The sequence below is a fragment of the Canis aureus genome, chromosome 16, assembly GCF_053574225.1.
Source record: "Canis aureus isolate CA01 chromosome 16, VMU_Caureus_v.1.0, whole genome shotgun sequence".
Classification (NCBI taxonomy): Eukaryota; Metazoa; Chordata; class Mammalia; order Carnivora; family Canidae; genus Canis; species Canis aureus.
In genome coordinates this window covers 2,597,963-2,615,900 of record NC_135626.1, presented here as the reverse complement: position 1 = coordinate 2,615,900, position 17,938 = coordinate 2,597,963, and the positions used below count along the sequence as shown (strand labels likewise).

The 17,938-nt window shown below is 58.0% G+C and overlaps 1 protein-coding gene across 1 annotated transcript; it reads right to left on the bottom strand.

Annotated features, from left to right (window-relative positions):
* Positions 1–37: 37 nt before the first annotated feature.
* Positions 38–17,279, bottom strand: ADGRD2 (adhesion G protein-coupled receptor D2). The gene is given in 21 exon segments (XM_077850486.1): positions 38–50; positions 180–414; positions 998–1,112; positions 1,195–1,248; positions 1,364–1,405; positions 5,460–5,580; positions 6,440–6,555; positions 6,639–6,772; positions 7,301–7,454; positions 7,728–7,830; positions 8,025–8,107; positions 9,289–9,444; positions 11,465–11,570; positions 11,988–12,111; positions 12,617–12,751; positions 13,459–13,570; positions 14,743–14,944; positions 14,946–15,022; positions 15,296–15,381; positions 15,741–15,928; positions 17,266–17,279. Coding segments are annotated over 21 exon segments (2,370 nt in total).
* Positions 17,280–17,938: the final 659 nt, after the last annotated feature.

The following is a 17,938-nucleotide window of genomic DNA, read 5'->3' as shown; positions in this document are numbered from 1 at the left end:
CCTGACGTGGGAGCTGTACCTGATGCCTTGAATGCTGTCAGCTCCACAGCCTGAGGACACAGGAGGTCATCAGGGGAGGGGCCCCCACTCCCCCTGCTCCCCCTTGCCCTGGGAGCCCTGGGCGACCTTGGTGAGGACTCCTCCACCCCCCCCCCCCCCCACGGCCTTGGTATTCAGGCTCTGCCAGTGCGCAGTCAGCACCTCCCAGTGGCTCCCAGTGCCCTGCCACCTGCGAACCGAACCGACGAACGGGGCCCCTTGGATCCCCGAGAGAGCCCCTCCTCCCCGGCCCTCCCCGAGTCCCTGGGGATTCCCCTACTCCTGGCAAGACCCTGCACCCCTGTCCCAGCCTCACCGGTCTCTCGGGTTCTGCAACAGAGGAGAAGGCTGTGGGGACTCTGGGGCCGTGAGTCCCTACAGGAGAAGAACACTGAGTAGGTGAACTTTTAGGAGGCTGAGGCAGGAAGCTCTCTCTCTCTCCGCTCTCCCACCCTGGACAGGACCTCATTATCAAGACCCTAAGGATCCACTTAAAGGTTTACCCCACAGATGAATGATGAAGAAACTGAGGCCCAGAGAGGGAAGGCAACATGTCTAAGGGCACACAGCAGGCGAACTAGGAGCTGGGCCTGAAACTCCTGGCCTGGCCTTGAAGTCCTTTAGCTCATGCCGTCTCAGGGCCCCAAACCCTATCTACCCACCTGGCTTCTGGAACCTCAAGCCCACTCTGCATGGAGACCCAAGGAAGGTGACCCTGAGCAAGGCCTATCTCTGGGCTGGGCAGCAGGGGCCCCTGTCCCCTGGTGGTGGTGGTGGCAAAAAAAGAAGCCATTTTTAAGCCAGTCCTCAGGCCCCGAGCTTGCAGAATTCCCTGGGCCTCAGTCTCCTTGTCTTTTGGACGGGCTGAGGATCTGCCATTGCCTTCCCAGCTTTACTGGAACGCTGGGGAAACTGAGGGACTTGGGAGCACTCACGCTGGAGGCTTGTGTGGCCTTACCTCTAACAGCCAAGTGTCTTCGAGCTGGAGCCAAGGCTACAGGGTCGTCCGGAGCCACCACCCAGGGACCCAGGGACCTAGGGTGGGACCCTGGGCCCATGGGGCTGGAGCAGGCCTGAAAGGAAGGGGTGTGGGCTCTGGAATCCTGGCCGTGAGCAAGACCTCCCACCCCAGGATCCCCACCTGCCCTCACCCACCGTGAATGCCTCTGTTGCCTTTTTCTCAGTCATCCTCTGCAACGCACCCGGGACCTGGGGGATGGTCATTGGGGTCAGGCCTGGGACCCTCCCCTGAACTCCAGCCACGGGGGCCCTGCGAGTAAGCCCTGCCCACCCCACCCCCCAGCAGCCAGTGTCCCCAACTCACCTCCCAGTTGTAGGCAGCATAGACCAGGAAGATGTATGGCCCCTGGGGACAGACCCAGCATGTGGGTGGGTGTCACTGCCTGGGAGCCCCCCACTGCTTAGCCCTGGGGCCACAACAGGGACACCTCCAGAGATACCCAGAGACATTCAGAGACAGAGGCTGGTGAACAGAAACCCTGCCCTGCCCCCCTCCTGCACTTGGGAGGGGATATCTGTGACACTATGGTAGACAGAACCAGAAGGGGCCTTACTCCACTCGACCCCATGCCTTCAGCCTCTGGCCACCAGACAGCCTCTCTGCTCTCTTGTCCCTCTGTGTGTTGTCCCCCCACCCCCGCCGCCCCATCCTTGCAGCCTCATCATGGCTACAGGAGTGGCTGGTGGGAAGGGGGACACCTTCCTGAAATCAAGGCTAAATCAAATCCTGGGACAGCAGACGTGTGAATGCATGCTGATTTGTGCCTCCAGTTGAGCGTGTCTCTGACCGTCTGTCTCTTCACCTGGAAGGTGGAAGCCCAGACTCACCCCTGCTGTGTGTGAAGGACATAGCACAGTGGTTGGGTCCTCCTGCCCACACATGCAAGGACCAAGAGGGCCTGGCTACTCACAAAGTACCATGACACTAGGGGTGACAACTCTCATAGCAGCTCCATGGCAGAGGGGTTGGGCGGGTTAATCCTTCCTTTTGATGGATAGGTAACCCTGGGGCCTGGGGCAGGGGACAAAGCAATGAGTCCCAGGCCAACGTGTGACCCAGCAGGTGGAATTCAGGGCCTAGGCCTTCCTCAGATTCTACCTGGATAGGCAACAGCCCCCGCCTTGAGGCTCAAACTGGAGGACACAGGTTGGGTCCAGGCGGCTCCTTGAGGCCTGTAGCCTCAGTATCAGAGCCTGATTGTCCCTCTGGTTCTTAGGCCCCAACTGGGTTGCTACCACCCTTCACCCTAAGACAGACCCTGGTGCCCCTGCAGCCAGGGTGTCCTCCCTCTGCAGCCTTCCCCATCTGGTTTCTTCCACACACTCCTCTGCTCAGCTCCTCACACCCAAACAAAGGCATCTTTCCAAACTCCAACCGGACCACACCAGCACCTACCTGCCTGACATTCTCCAAGGCTCTCTGGCACCCCTGGGGTCACACTGAGCTCCTGACAACAGCTCTGGGGACCCTGCATGGTCTGTCCCATTTCTTACCAGCTCACGTGCCCCTCCTTCATGTCTCCACTTGATCCCACCACCTCCCCTGATCTAAAACGTGTTTGACTTCCCCCTCACTGTTGGACTACTAGCTGAGAATCACCCCCGCTGGGAAGCACCCTTTCTGCCTCCCCGAGAGGCTCCTCTGTCCCCACCCTGCCTCCAAGTTCCCTCAGGTTCTCAGCCTCAGTCATGCTGTGCTGTGGGTGACGGTTTTGCTGTTTGTCTCTCCCTCGGGCTGAGACCTCCAAGGGTGGAGTCTTCGATCCCTGTGCACCACCTCCAGGATGCCGCCCGGCGCGGGTACCCAGGGAAACACATCCTCACGCTCACGGTTCTTCTGGTGTGTGCAGGGTGTGGTGCTCTGCACTTTCCAAGTGTCATCTCAGTTGAACCCCGTAGTGACTCCATGAGGTAGAGAATATAAGCCCACTATAGAGATGTGGCAACTGGGGCTTGTCTCAACTTGTCTGGGCCTCCCAACAAGACTGGGCCCCGGGGAACCACAGCTGGTTAGATGTGCGGCTCAGCTCTCCTGCCACAAAACCTGTGACAAAACCCGCCACAAGGGCCACAAACCGCAGCCCTGAAGAGTGAATGAGGCCCAACTGGGTTCTGTCCCTCCAGCTCAGGCCTGCTCCAGGGAAGGAGGGTGGTCCCGAGGGCAGCTCTTGCCCAGCTCAGCCCCAGACACGGTGAGCGAGGGATCCTCGGAGGTGGTCGGGCTGAGGGAGACGGGGAGGGACAGCAGTAGAAAAGACAGAGAGGAGAGGCCAGGCCAGGCTGAGGGGATCCCAGAGAGCACAGCCCAACTGGGGGACCTGTCCGCAGAGGATCCCGGGAACATCAGGGTGGGCCCGGGGCCCAGGCCGTCTGGCTCCACGAGGCAGCCTCTCCCCACCTTCACCAGGAGACCTTGGCAAGGAAGGCCGAAGGCTGACTGGGAAGAGAGGTCGTGCTTGAGGACAAAAGCCGGGGGGTCAGGGGTCAACATAGAGGGAGACACAGTGGGAGGCCCAAGGAAGGCAGGTGGGATCTGTGCCAGAGGAGGAGGGGACCGATGGAGATAGCTGGGACCGGGACAGAGCCAGAGCCTCAAACAAAATTCAGAGACAGAGACAAAGTGAGATGAGGGGAGAGGAGAGGATGGGGAGGGAGGGAGGCCAAGAGGTGGCACTGGCTCCATGGGCTGCAGCTCTGCCCACCTGGAGGCTACTGCAGGGATGATGCTCTGTGGTCACCATGGCAACGGGCTGCTGCTACCAGGGCCACTGTGGGGGGAGGAGGTGCCCCGGGCAGGGTGGCAGGGAGCCCGGCAGGGCCCAAATTCCAACCCTGGATGCCCTGAAGCGTGGGGCTCAGGGGAAGGCTTCTCTGTGTCAGGGAAGGGGTGCAGCGAAGCCCTCCGCCCCCCACCACTCAGGCCCGCACAGGTCTCTGGAGACATGCTTCTTTGGGAATAGCTGGAACCCCTGTTTTTCTTCATTTCCTGGGCTCCTCTTTGGCCCAGCCTCCATCCTCTCCCAGCAGCAGCCCCTTCTTTCCTCTCCACGCCCACAGCCGGCGAGAGTGGGGCATCCCCACGGCCCAGGGGGAGAAGGTGACATGGACGGGGACCTGGTACCCACCACCACCTGCACCCTTCCTCATTCCCCATTCCCTGCCCTCCCCCCCCCCCCCCAGCGCTTCGTGCCTCGTCTCGGCTATGCTCAGCCCCACAAGAACACGACACTTTTGTCCTCCTTTCCTGCTCTGTCCCCGGGCCTTGACTGGTGCACGGTACCTGGCAGGCCCGACAGATACCACGTGGACGGATGAATAACTGAGTGGGTGCTTCCCCGATCCCGCTCTCCTCCCCACCCCGCACCCCTGGTCTTCCAGGAATCAGCCAGGCCCAGGTGCTCATGGCTGAGCAGACTCCAGACTTGGGCCCCAGCACTGCTCATCCTAGGCTGTGGCCCTGGGCAAGGACCTCACAGAGTTCTGCTTCCTTTCCCGGGGCTCAGAGCTCCTGGGCATCCTGCATGGCTGTGCACAGCCTCCGGTCCCTTCATCCTAGGAGTAGAGGGAGGGTCCCCAGGAGGAGCTCTGGGACACATGGCCCTGGACAGAGTTGGTACCTGATTTCCTGAGCTTTCCTTGTCTGTCCTGGAGCCCTCCTTTCTCGGGCCTGGCAGGAGCCAGGAGGAGGAGGTGCGCACAGCAGGAAGAGGTGCTGGGGGTGCCAGGGAGGCTGAGGGGAAGGGCAGGGGCAGAGAAGGCCCTGCTTGCACCTCAGGCCTCTGGGTTGTGCCCGTCTGGGTCTACGTCTGGGTCTCCCACAGGACTGCAGGCCCCCCGAAGACAGGGACCTAGTCTGACCCCTCTCCATGGCTCCTGGACACAGGACCCTGACAGGCACATAGGAAGCTTCCTGCCACCCCACTGTTACTGACTCATTTATGTGGGCTGAGCGATGTCCTCCTAACCAAACCCTTTTAAAAACTGCTGTCTTCACCACCACAGGAGCTAACACTGCCCCACAGTGGGCCACCCTCTGACCCTGACAGGAGAGGTCACTGGTGTCCCGAGCTCCATCCTTGGCCCCCTGCCGCGGCTTAGAGTAGCTCCGGCACCAGCCAGGTGGCTGGAACTTCTGCCAACCCCCAGTGTCTGGACCTCAGCTTCCTCACCTGTAGAATGGGCACAGAATCCTCCACGATGTGCTGCCTCTTTGATTTGAGGCTTTGTTCCCACTCTCGCCCTCACCTTCCTGCATCTTGACAATGTCCCCTGCTCGTTGTTAGTGACTCCCATGACGGAGAGGACACTCCTTTTCCCGCCTCCTGACAAAGCAGTCGCTCCCTGTGAGTGCCACTGCGTGTCAGAGCCCTAGTCCCAGACGATCCGGGGCCTGGAAGTACCTGGAAGGAACTGAGGCTCACGGCAGCATACGCCCAGGTTGGGCTGCGGTGCACCAACATGCCGACCAGCCGGCTCAGGCCCAGGACGGGCAGCAGGACCAGCACTGGCTTCACCGTGGCCCTGTGGGAGAGCGGGCAGGGCTGAGGGAGGCTGGGGTGGCCTGGGAGCCCCTGCAGGCTGCTGGGTAGGGCGGCACGTGGGAGGTGGCTGCCGAGGAGTCAGTGGTGCAGACCAGGGACCACTGCTTAGGACTGAGGGGCAGCTGGAATTCTCAGCTGGACTTGGCTATTCCTTCTCAGAAGTGGTATGAAGTTGGGGCAGTAGCACTGGGGAAATGGGGTCCCGGGCCCAAACCCGGCTCAGAGGAAGGGTGTGGCAGCCGTCGGAGGGAAGGCTAAGGACTGGGCAGCGGATCCAGGGGACACAGAGTCCAAAGTCTTCCCTTCTCAGGGACCCCTGAGACTCCCTGGCTTGTCGGGGACCCACTGGCTTAGACTGCTCTGCCTTTGGCAGAAGACGGGGGAGAGGAAGACCAGGGGTGCCCTCCTCTTGGCAGGAGATGGCTCTAGAGAGTGAGAGAAGTCCTTGGCAGGGGTAGGGACCAAAATCCTCACTCTGAACCCGAACTTCTGGGGACTGCCGGATCTGGTGGGTCTCCCCCTACCTTGTCCCTGCCAGGCCATTCGCGCTATCCATAGATGGTGAGCTTCCAGGATGGTGGCTTGTGTCTACAACCCCTCCCACTCATCTACACTGATTATCATCCCCCCAGGTGACATGCGTGGGCACAGGCTTGCACATGTCCACACACATGAGCATGTGTGCACACACCAGCAAGGCACTTGTGCACACATATGCTCATGTACGGCTTCAGACCTGTGAACACACAGGGCCTCATGACCACATGCTGCCACCATGGACTCACACAGGCTCACATCCAATGAGTCCCCCATCCAGCTCCCCCACTTCTGAGCCTCACCATGTCTGGATCCTGATCTGCTCCTGCAGACAGGGCTGTGGGCTCAGCATGCGGGCATGCCGGCGGGCACTGGACACAGTGACCATCACCACACGGACCAGGATCCACGTGTTGGCCTGGGGACCTGGTGTCAGTGGCCAAGAGGGCCATCCCCTTCCCCAGCATGCCCTCCCCCAGGCCCCTGGGCACCCCTGCTCACTGTCAGCACAAAGAGCACAGGCCCCACAAAGGCCCAGATGGTGTCCGTGTGCACATTGAGCCAGCAGTGCCCAGTGGCCACATAGTCATGGGGGGACACAGCCAAGGTGGTGGCCACAATGGCCACAGGTGCACCTAGGAGAAGCATAAGTATCCCAGGACCATGCCACTCCTTCCGTCCTCCCCAGGTCCTGGCCCCTGCCCCAGAGCCACAGCTGTCCCAGGCTAGCAGGTGCACTGGTGGGTGCTGGGAGATCTAGGAAGGGGGCTGGGTGGGCACCATCCTTCTGGGGTGGCCTTGGAAACCTGGGTAGCTGGGGAAGGCGACAGCTGGGACCAAACTGAGGGCTTAGGGCTGAGACTCAGTGGAGAGGGAGGGTGGTGACTGGTAGGGGGCCAGCGGGCCACAGATCAGGGAGACGGTGCTAGGGGTGGGGAGTTGAGATGCCTGGGGTGGAGGATGATTAAGAAAGGCTGGGGTTGGGTAAAGCTGGAGGGTGACAGAGCTGAGGAAACTGAGGTGGGTGCTGGGCACCAGGCAGTCCCGGGTGCCAGGTGGAGATGGGGACTGGGCCGCATTGCGGTGGGGTGATGTTGGACAGCAAGAGGCCACACAAAGCAGAGCTGAGGACAGAGTGGGAGAGGGGGCCAGAGGGTCCTCACCCCAGCCTGTGGCGTAGAACAGTGTCATCCTGGGGCCTGGGCGCATGCTTACAGCCACCACTTTGCTCCACAGCAGTAGGCCCTCCACCAACACCCAGGAGAAGGCAACCAAAAAGAGAAGGTGCATGATAGCTGTGACGGCCACACAGGTCACCTGTGGGTGGGAGGGTGGTAGGTCCCCACCAAAGCCAGCTGTGGGTGCAGCCCTGTTCTGGGTCCCATGCGCCTGCCGGCATCGTAGACCCAGGGGGGTTCCAGTGGGGAAGGTCTCTGGGCAGTGCCCTGGGCCCAGAGCCACCACTCTGGGCATTCTTTCATCTATGTGCCATGCTCCCCCAGGAAATGGAGCCAAGTGAAGACGTCCGGGGGCAACCCAGATAAGGCTGGCCTCCCCCCAAGCTCACAAGCATGCCTGCTGGGTGCCCACCTCGTTGGCCTTTGCCCACTCACTGGCCATGAGGAAGCCCTCAGCAGAGGCCAGGGAGAAGGTGAGGTTCTTGTGGACCGTGGCTCGCTCGGACTTGGGGACCCTGGACAGGCAGGAGTCAGTTAGCAAGGACACCACCATCAGCGCCCACCCCATCAGCCCCTCCTGCTTAGGTCCCTGTGAGCGGGCTAATGAAGACAGAGGTAGCAGAGTCCAGAAGGCCCAGAGCTCTAAGGGAGGAGACCCTGGACCAAGGTCATTTGGGACCAGGATGGACATGACTGGAGCTCATCTCACCCGGCTGCCAGGAAGAGCAAGAAGGACACACCGCAGCCCGCAGACGAGAGCGTCCTCAGCAGTGACTCCTCCTCAGCGCGCCTCTGTGGGAGGGCCGCAGGCCCCAGAGGATAGTAACCTGGCCACCACCCTGCGCTGCCCAGACCAGGCCTCGCCTGTCCCCTCCTTGTCCGTAGTGAGGCAGGATGGTGACAGCAGCAGCCGGCAAGGCCAGGCTTACGGACAGCAGGTACTTAATGAGAGCATTTGCATGTCCTCTCCTGCGGGCTTTCCCTAAACTGGCCCCAAGCTGTCCAGGGTTCCCTGATCCCACAGCGATTAAGAGCACTGGGTTGGAAGCGACGACACAGCCATAGGGAGAGGATGGCATGTGGCAGCCCCCCACTGAGGGGCCACGGAGCAGACCTGCAAACTGCCTCTCTCTGTCTTTACAGGACAAATGGTCTGACGCGTGTTTCTCTAACGCGCTCCCCCGCGCCGAGGGGCTCTGGCATCCCTGGGGACCCTGCCCTGCCTCACTCAATCTCTTAGCAAGTGACCACTCAGAGTCCTTGCCAGCTCTAGGGCACACCTGCCTGGCCCCCCTCCTGGGATTTGGTGTGTTTGCAAGTGGCCCCGGGGCCACCCTTGGTTCGGTCTCCTTTTACGTCTGCCCTCACCTCAGCCATGGCTCTACCTACAGGCTCTGTCTCTCCAGCTCCCACCCTGACACCCATGGATGTCCCGGCCCCGGAGCCATGGCCTGCCCCGCCCCGTCATCCACCTGCGCCCTCTCTGAGATGACCCCTGCATCTCCCAGCTGCCCAGGCCTTTGTCTCAGACGACCTCCTCCTCCCTCAGTCCCTCTATCCGCCTTATGTCCCCCAGTGCAAGGCCCCTGCCTTCTGCCTAGGTGACTGGCCCGGAGAGCCCTCGCTGCTCTTTGACCATCCAGCTCACTTCTAGCACCCTCCAATACCTGCTTACCACGTTCACATGCATCCTCTGCCGGTAGGATCACCACCGAAGTGCGTGAGCATTCTAGGCTCTGTGCAATCTGACCCATGCCGCTTGTCCCTCCATCTTCTTCCACTCCTGGGCCCTACACTGGGAGCTCCAGACACACTGAAGTTCTGGAATATGCCAAGTCTGCCTGCCATTTCTAGTCTCCTTGCCTTTGCTCAGACTGGCCTTCTGCTTGGGACACATTTCTGTTGAACTCTTGGTCATCCTTTAAGACTTGGTTCTGACTCTACCCTCCCAACCCTACCTCCCTGGTACTCACCTGGACGTCATACACCTGCAACAGGACAGCGAAGTTGGTGCTGTGGTTGCAGAAGCAGGTGGTAGAGTCCTGGCACAGGGTGGCCACAGAGCAGCCAGTAGTGGCCCACGAGCCTCCTGTGTCCGGGCTGGGGAAGGGTAGAGAACAGAAGGGCTCCTGAAATGAGGCGGACACCAGGGGGAGGGGGAGGTGGCAAGGAGGGGAAGGCCTCTCTCTAAAGCTTGGGGTCCAGCTGCCTCTAACTCACTTTGTGACCCTGGGCAAAGCTCTTCCCCTCCCTGGGCTTCAGTTTCCCTTCTGTAAAGTGCACCTACCACTCTCAGGATGATCGGGGAATGGGGCTAATACCAGTGATTACAGCTGATTAATTCCATTAGTTACTAAGTGACTAAGTGATTGATATTCAGCTAAGGATCCAGGATAGGGAGCTGGGGCTAATCTCTGAACCCTCCTCTGCTCCTTCAAAGGCCCAAGGGCCCTGGCCTTGGGTGTATCATTAAGTCTGCCACCTATTTGACACATGAGTCTGTCTCCAGGCACCCCACAGGCACCCCACAGGGTGAGCTCGCCTATCTCCCATGATGGGGAGCTTACTACCTCCTTACTTACTAACAGATTCTCTTGCTTCAGCTTGTCCTGGAGCTGGGGAGGGGTCTGAGGCCATCCCTGCAAGATTGGAGACCAAAACTACACCTCATCCTCAAGTAGAACAGATGGCTTAAAAACAAACAAACAAACAAACAAACAAATTGCCTTATCTAAAGAACTCAGAAATGGAAACTCACCTGATACTGAAGTTCCAGAAAGCACAGACAGGCTCCACCAGTTTCTGCGGGGAGACCTAAGGACAGGAAACAGGGAGAGAGCAGGTGTGTGAGTGGGTACGGGGGGCATGGGGGAGGTGTGTGAATGTGTATGGAGAGGAGAGAGCGGGGTGATGCAGGGGGATGCTGAGTCCTCTGAGTTTGAGGACTTTTTAGTGTATGTAGATTTGCCTACTTTAATCAAATTGATTTTTAGTTTTGGGATGATACACAAAAGACTGATAAACTGGGATCCCTGGGTGGCTCAGCGGTTGGGCGTCTGCCTTTGGCTCAGGGCGTCATGATCCCAGTTTGGGGGTGGAGTCCCGCATCGGGCTCCCTGCGAGGAGCCTGCTTCTCCCTCTGCCTGTGTCTCTGCCTCTCTCTGTGTCTCTCATGAATAAATAAATAAACTCTTAAAGAGAGAGAGAGAAACAATATAATATCCCTTGACTAATTTTTTGTCCTTTAAATTTTCCGATTTTGGGATCCCTGGGTGGCACAGTGGTTTAGCGCCTGCCTTTGGCCCAGGGCGCGATCCTGGAGACCCGGGATCGAATCCCACGTCAGGCACCCGGTGCATGGAGCCTGCTTCTCCCTCTGCCTGTGTCTCTGCCTCTCTCTGTGTCTCTCATGAATAAATAAATAAAATCTGAAAAAAAAAAAAAAGACTGATAAACTGTGCGGTGTGTGTATGTGTGTGTACATGTTCAGGATTAGTGGCTGTGGGCAAAGCTGACTTTAGCTTTTTCTGAAACTAATGTTTCAAAACCAAGAATTTGTGTATTTCATGTAATGTAATGAAACCACATTTCCTGGAGATCTTTCCATGTCGTTTTATAGAAAAAGACCCGTTCTTTACATAACTCTAGTGGATTATTCCACTGTGTAGCTGCACAGGGCTTTTTGTGCAATCCCCCCTTGGTGGACACTTACGTTATTCCAGCTCTCAGGAGCACATTGGCGTGCAGATCTCTGTACAGCTTCCTGGATGTTCCAATGGGAACCACCAGTGTTTGGAGTCATGCACACCTCTAATGAAGTCCCAGCTCTGCCCCTCACAAGCTAGGGCCCATCACAGCCCCTCCGCCAAGCTCACTTTTTGCCAATGTCAACTGGGCAGTTGGAGAATTACATGGATATTGCTTATTTAAGACACCCAGCATAAAGTAAGTGTATAATAAACTACTTCCCTTTCCATTTCCTTGAAGACAATGGGATGGCTTGTGAATATTTTTCTTGACCAGTTTAGACCTTGGTTTAAATAAATGAATATTGGGGTAGGGGGACACCAAATTAGGATATCCAAATATCCAGGATATCCAAACCAGGATAAGTGTAGTCGGGTGGCAGGTCTCCCTCTTCCCCCATACCTGGGCCTGGTGCTGCAGATGAAAGGTCACAGCTGTGCTGACCTCCCCAGTTTCATCCCACACCTCAGAGGAGATGATGGCTGAGCCCACCTGGGTGCCTAGAAACCTGTGGGGAGAAAGGGAGCTTTTAAGGGCACCAGCTGGCTGTGTGGGAGAGGTGGTAGATGGCCAGTCAGGAAGACACAACCTCTATGTCCAAAGAAACATCAGGAAATGCCCTGTGTTTGGAATTAGGGCACATGGGTTTCAGTTTTACCTTGGAGACTTGCTAGTAAATTCAGTAAGCCCTGTCTTCTCCCTGAATCTCAGCACTGAAGCCAGACAGTAGTTGAGTCAGGTTTCAGCAGCTTGCCTTGGGCAGGCACAGAGATGTTGTGTGTGTTGGGGATGGGAAGGGTTTGGTTCTGGCTGCTAAAGGCAGATTTTCCTATCAGAATGAGGGCTCTGGGATGGGATGAAGGCCTGGCCTTCCCTGAGGAGGGGATCCAGACCCTCAGGAGCCTACTGGGTAGGGCCTACTCACCTCTGCATCTTGTTTGCCTCTTCTGAGATGTCAGGGGCTTGGGGCTCTAGGCCAGGCTCCCCGAGGGTGTGCTGGAGGATGCTTGAGCTGAACCAGCTGTGGATCACGGTGACTCCAGAGAGGCCTGGCTAAGGAGGAGAGGGCCAAGACCCCACCCTGTGACTGAGCAAGTGCCACAGGTTACCCCGAGGGAGATGCTCTGCCAGCCTTACGGATAGGGAGACTGAGGCTCATAGAGATTAATTGATTTCCCAAAGATCACAGTTAATAAGTGGTAGAACTGGAATTCCAATCAGCCATGGTTCATGCACTTGACCTGGCAGCTCTAAGGCCCTCTGGCCCATGTCCTGATCTTCCAGCCCTGGTGGCAGCAAGGGTGGTGGCACCCTGTACCACCCACTTCCAAGAGGAAATGTGTGGAGTTCCGAGGAGGAGACTAAGTGAACACCTACCATGTGACAAGTGCTTTTGATCTCATAACAACCCATAAGGCCAGTACAAACAGGACTGTCTTACAGGCAAAAAACCAGACTCTGAACGCTGAGGGAACTCATTCAAAGTAATGGAGTTAGCAACACGAGGGCTGACCCAGACCCCAACAGGGACCCACTCCCCACCCTCTTACCCACCTTTCCCAAGGAGCTGCTTCACTTCACCTGCAGGGATACGGATGTGGCCAGGTCCCTCTGGGTGCCCCCAGGGCATCGTGAACACATGGCTCTCTGTGCTGGCCTCTGTCAAGTGTAGGCTCTGCACCTCCAGACCTGGGATCAAATGGGGTTGTGTGGCTGGACCTCTGGCAGGAGGTCTTTCTCCTGAGCTGGCCCAGCTGGCAAGGTCTCCTTCCTCTCTCCCTGCCGCAGGGCTAGGTGATTATTCCAGCTTAGAGAGGTTCAGCACCTCACCCAATGTAAATCTGGCTTCTTCAAGTCTGGGGGTGAGGTGGAGGGGATCACTGAGAAACAGGTCCTGGGGGCAGGACCTGAATATCCACAAGCCACCAGAAACTACTGGGCAAGCAAAGGACACAAGCTTTGCCAGAGTTCCACCATCTGTGCCCCGTTCAATCTACAAACACTCACTGAGTGTGTACTTGGATCTGGCCTGAGATGTAGAAATGACTCAGAAATGGCCTCGGCACTCAGGGAGCTTTGGGATGAATGACATCAACACCACAAATGCAACAAGAGATATGTTCAAGATGCTGAGGGTAACAGTGAGAGGAGGAACTGACTGTCAGAGAGCTAAAACCAGGCAAGGTTCCCGGGAGGGTGGGTGCTCAGGCAGTGTTCTGGAGGATATGCAGGAATTGGCTAGGTCAAGGGAGAAAGGGCATCTGGATGGAGGGTACAGTGCGGGTAAAGGCAGGGAACAGCATGGAATATCTACAGTAGTACGGAGGGCTCCCAGTGATGGAGGCTGGGAGCGAGTGCAGGGCCCAGCTGCGTGGGAGTGGGGCTAGCAGGCTCACCCACACGGCGGTGCCGGATGTGCCATCGGGGCCGCTCGGAGGCCAGCACGGTGCTCAGCAGGGGTGCCAGGCGCTGGACACTTGCCATCAGGGCCATGGGTCCGCCAACCACCTGGGAGAAGCCCCATCTCAGCTTCCTCCCACTCTGCACCCTGCTGCCGCCCGCTTGACTGCTGTGGGTCACGCACTCTCAGAGATCTGTGAAGTGGCCTGCCTGTTCCCAACACCTGGTGGCTCCTTATGGCCTTTAGGACCAAGTCCCAGGTCCTCAGGCCAGTGTCTGAGGCCCAGCCCAATCAGCCTCCTCTGATGTCTGCAAGCTTAGCCCAGGCCAAGGCCTCACAGTGCTCCATGCCTGCTGGCCGGTCGTCTGCCAACCAGGCACACTCAGAAGGTGGGGCCGTGCCTCCCCCTTCTTTGGTCTGACTCAGTGCTAGGCCTACAGCAGGTGCTCACCCTTTAGATTCCCAAAGAGAAGCCACGTGGTGGGGGGGAGGCCAGGGAACAGGCAGGGAGGATGCGCGGTGATGGGACCACTCCTCTGGACTGAGCAAGCCACCGCTGTGCCCATTCACTCCTCTCATGGCCTCAGCGGGGTGGGTCAGATCATCCCTGTTCTGTTCTGTTCTCCAGGGGAGAAAATCAGGGGCTTCCGAGTCCCAGTTTTTCCGAGGCTACTTACAGACCCTCAGGCAAACATGGGTTCACACCCTTCCCGGGATGGGAGCTCACCATCCCAACAGGTGAACCATTCCATGGAACCAAGCTCCCGTGTTCTGTCATGTCCACCCTGTCCCCAAGCCGAAGGCCCGGTTCTGTCCTCTGAGGCCACAGAGGCACCATCTCTGCTCCTTCTGCCCCAGAGACTTTCAGGTGATGTCTCTGACCCCTTGTTCTCTTCTTCCTCTAGGCCGATTACTCCCAAACCTACAGCCACTCCTGCCAGGGGACGTTTCCAACCCTCACCACCTGGAGAGCATCGTGTTCTCCTGAGGGTCTGGGCTGTTTGGGAAGCAAGATGGCTGAACCCTCAGCATAGAGGGCCTCCCTCTTAGGGGGTCAGCAGATTCTTGGATGTGGGGGAGGTCCTTATGGATTAGTGGCTCTAATTTTCAATGGCAGAAACTATTACTCAACAGTGGTTGTGTGTGGAAGTTCTACTTCTATATAATAGATAAAGCTCAGCAATGGGTGCTGACTCACCCATGGCTACACAACAAGCTGGAGGCAAGGATGGAACCAGAGTCCAGGCCCCCCTGCCTCACCTAGCCCTGCCAGCCTCACCTCACTGACTGGGAGCCATGCATCAGCCAGCTGCTCCTCCAGGACCAAGCTGGCCACAGACACGATGCCCTGGCCTAGCTGCTCCCAAGGCCCTGTTAAGGGCTCTGGCTCCCCTGCCCCGAGGACTGTCACCCTCTTCAGGAAGTGTACGACAGCCAGCAGTGCAGCGGGGCCCAGTGGAGCTGCTTCCTTTGCCAGTACTCTCCAGGATACCCAGGAAGTTGCAGGCCTCGGCCAGCGACAGGTCTCCATGGACTTCAGAGAGAGGGTCAGGGAGGAGCTGTGGGCAGAGGAGCCATTTATTGCTGGTCTGGCTCTTAGGAGGGATCTCCCGGGGCCATACTTGGGTCTTACGAGGGTCTTCTTGGTGGGCACATGTCAAACTTATCACAAGCCCCCAGCTCTCAAGGGTTCCAAAATAAGGAATAGGAACAACTGTAATTTCTGAAGACACATTAGGTTGGTGTCCCCTTTATAGATGAGGAAACTGAGGTGTAGGGAGGTGACTCATAGTGTCCCCAGACTCTTCAGTCCCCGGGAAGCGGGGGCTCACCACAATGGTGTTGGCCAAGGTATTGACTCGGCTGATAACATCCTGGCCAGGCCATGACTGGGAGTCCTGCAGCCGCTGATAAGTCTCTGGAAAGGAAGGGATGCCAGGCTGGATGACGAGCAACACTGCCCAGAGGTGCCCCATCCACCAGCTACTGCCCAAGGAGGAAGAGCATATTGACAGTTGTGTGTCTGGAACCTTACACAGTTCTAGATGGGGAAACCGAACCATGGAATGCCAAAATCACTTGCCTAAGGATACAGCAGGCTTTCACCTTCAGGTGTGTCTGGCCCCACTCTCTTGTGGTTTGGACTCCGTAGAGGCCCTGAGACTCCGAGAAGATTCTGAATTCCCAGTTTGTGCCAACTACTCACTCCCCCTCGGCCTACACTGGTCCACACCCAGCTTCCCCTTCAGCAGAGCCCTGGGCACTGCCAGGGCGCACCTGTCCGGTAGCAGCAGAGGAAGGGCTGAGGTTGAAGGCAGAGCAAAGAGCCTTGGGTACGGGATCCCGGGCTCCACACAGGGCACTCCTCTGAGGGCACTGGCAGGGATGGGACAGGTGTCGGGGCTGTATCCTGGCTCCCCAGCAGCCCCTGTGACCCACCCGCCTGTTGGGTCCCGAAGTACACCCTAGAGGCCAGGAAGCACAGCTTCGGAGTTAGGGGGTGACGTGGGGGCCCGGGTGAAGGGCGCTGCAGCCAGCACAAGGCGGGGCGGGGCGGCTGGGGGACGAGCCTGCTCGGGCTCCTGGGGCTGCGCCCTTGCCCTAGTGGCGGCGTCCTGGGGAGGGCGCGGGCAAGTTCTCATCAGGGGTGGGGTGGATCGGAGCCCAGGGGGGAGCCTACGGGAGCGGGGGGGGGGGGGGGGGGGGGGGGGGGGGGGGGAGGGAGAGGGGCGCGGCGTCCCACTGCACGTGCACACTTTTACTCTGTTGGACGAATAGATGCTTGTATTCATCCTGTGGATGTTTTGATTCTGTTATTATTGTCAAAGGCTTATCTCGTGTGACCTCTGTAGTGATCTCCGAGGTGGGAGCTTGGAGTCCTGCAGCCGTGAGTCCCTTTGGTTGCCTCCCCCACCCTCCAGGTTCAGGTACCAGGAGGTAGAGGAGGCAGTAGCACCAGGGGGCCATTCTGGATCCAGTAAGGGCAGGTGGGGGACAGCAAGGGTCACACGTGTGGCCTATATGGACTAAAGAAGGAAAAAAGCAAAGGAAAGCAGCTCAGCGTCCTGCCTTACCACCACCCCCTCTGTCTCCTACGGGGTCATCTTCCCCCATGTTTGGATTCCAGAGCTTACTGGGCTGGGAGCCCAGGATGGGCTGGGCACATCTACTTGACATTTACTTGCACAAAAGGATGGTGTCCAGGAGCCCCTTCTAGGACTACAGCTGGGGAATGCTGTAGCCCTGGTGAGCTAGGAACAGCTCGAGGGGGAAGGGAAGAGGGCAGCAGCAGACAGGCCAGAGAGAGGTGGAAACGGGCAGGATCCCTGTTAGGCTTCCTTGTGTTCTTCTGGCTCTCAGCTTGGCATTCAAGGCTCTGTTTCATGAGGTCTCTGCTGAGCTCTCTGGCCTTACTCGTTTCACTATCTCCCCCCCCCAACCACCTTTTGCCTGCTGCCCTAAGCTGCTCCCATTCCTCCAGGCAGCATCTCTTTTTTGTTTTGTTTTGTTTTTTTAATTTTTAAGTTTATTTATGATAGTCACACAAACAGACAGAGAGACATAGGCAGAGACAGAAGCAGGCTCCATGCACCAGGAGCCCGACGTGGGATTCGATCCGGGTCTCCAGGGTCGCGCCCTGGGCCAAAGGCAGGCGCTAAACCGCTGCGCCACCCAGGGATCCAGCATCTCTTCTCCAGACCTTTGACCTCGCTGTCGCTCTTGACCTGGACTGGCCTCCCATCCCCACAGCGGCACCTCCTACAGGATCAGCTTGCTATCAGGGCATCCACCCAGCACTTACCGCAGGCCTGCCATAGCCACGCACTGTAGTGAGCTGAGGACACCCTAATCATGGGTGGTTTGGGGGTCACTCTTAGCAGTCTAGGGGGCTTCAGGCCTCCTGGGTCTCTATTCCAGCAATGGCCAAGCACACATGGGTCCCAGACAACATTGGAAAACAAAAAATGCTCCACGGTCCCACCACCTGGCCTCACACCACCTGGAAGTCTGGAGCCATCACCAGGGATGATTCATACCCTTTCCCCCTTTCCGTCTAAAGTGCCTAAGTGTGAAAATTGAATACAACCCAACACAGGAACCATGGGGGTTCACACTTGGGATGCTGAGAAGCACCAATTTATTGTCACTTTCCCCCCTTTTTATTTATTTATTTAAATTTAGTAGGCTCCACGCCCAATGTGGAGCTTGAACCCACCACCCCGAGATTAAGAGTTGCATGCTCTACCCCACTCTCCCCCTTTTTAAACAGCACCTGTGCCCACCCTGCACCCCCACCTTCAGAGGGTGGGGAATGGGAGGAGTCTGGTCCAAGACTGAGGTTTGGTCCCTAGCAGGTGCTGGGCACTTAGTATGAGCTCAACAGATGCTGACCGCCCCACTCCCCGGCTCACGTTTGCCTGTATTTGCCCCCCACAAACTCCTTGCCCCCCCTTCCTTGCTCGCCAAACACTCGA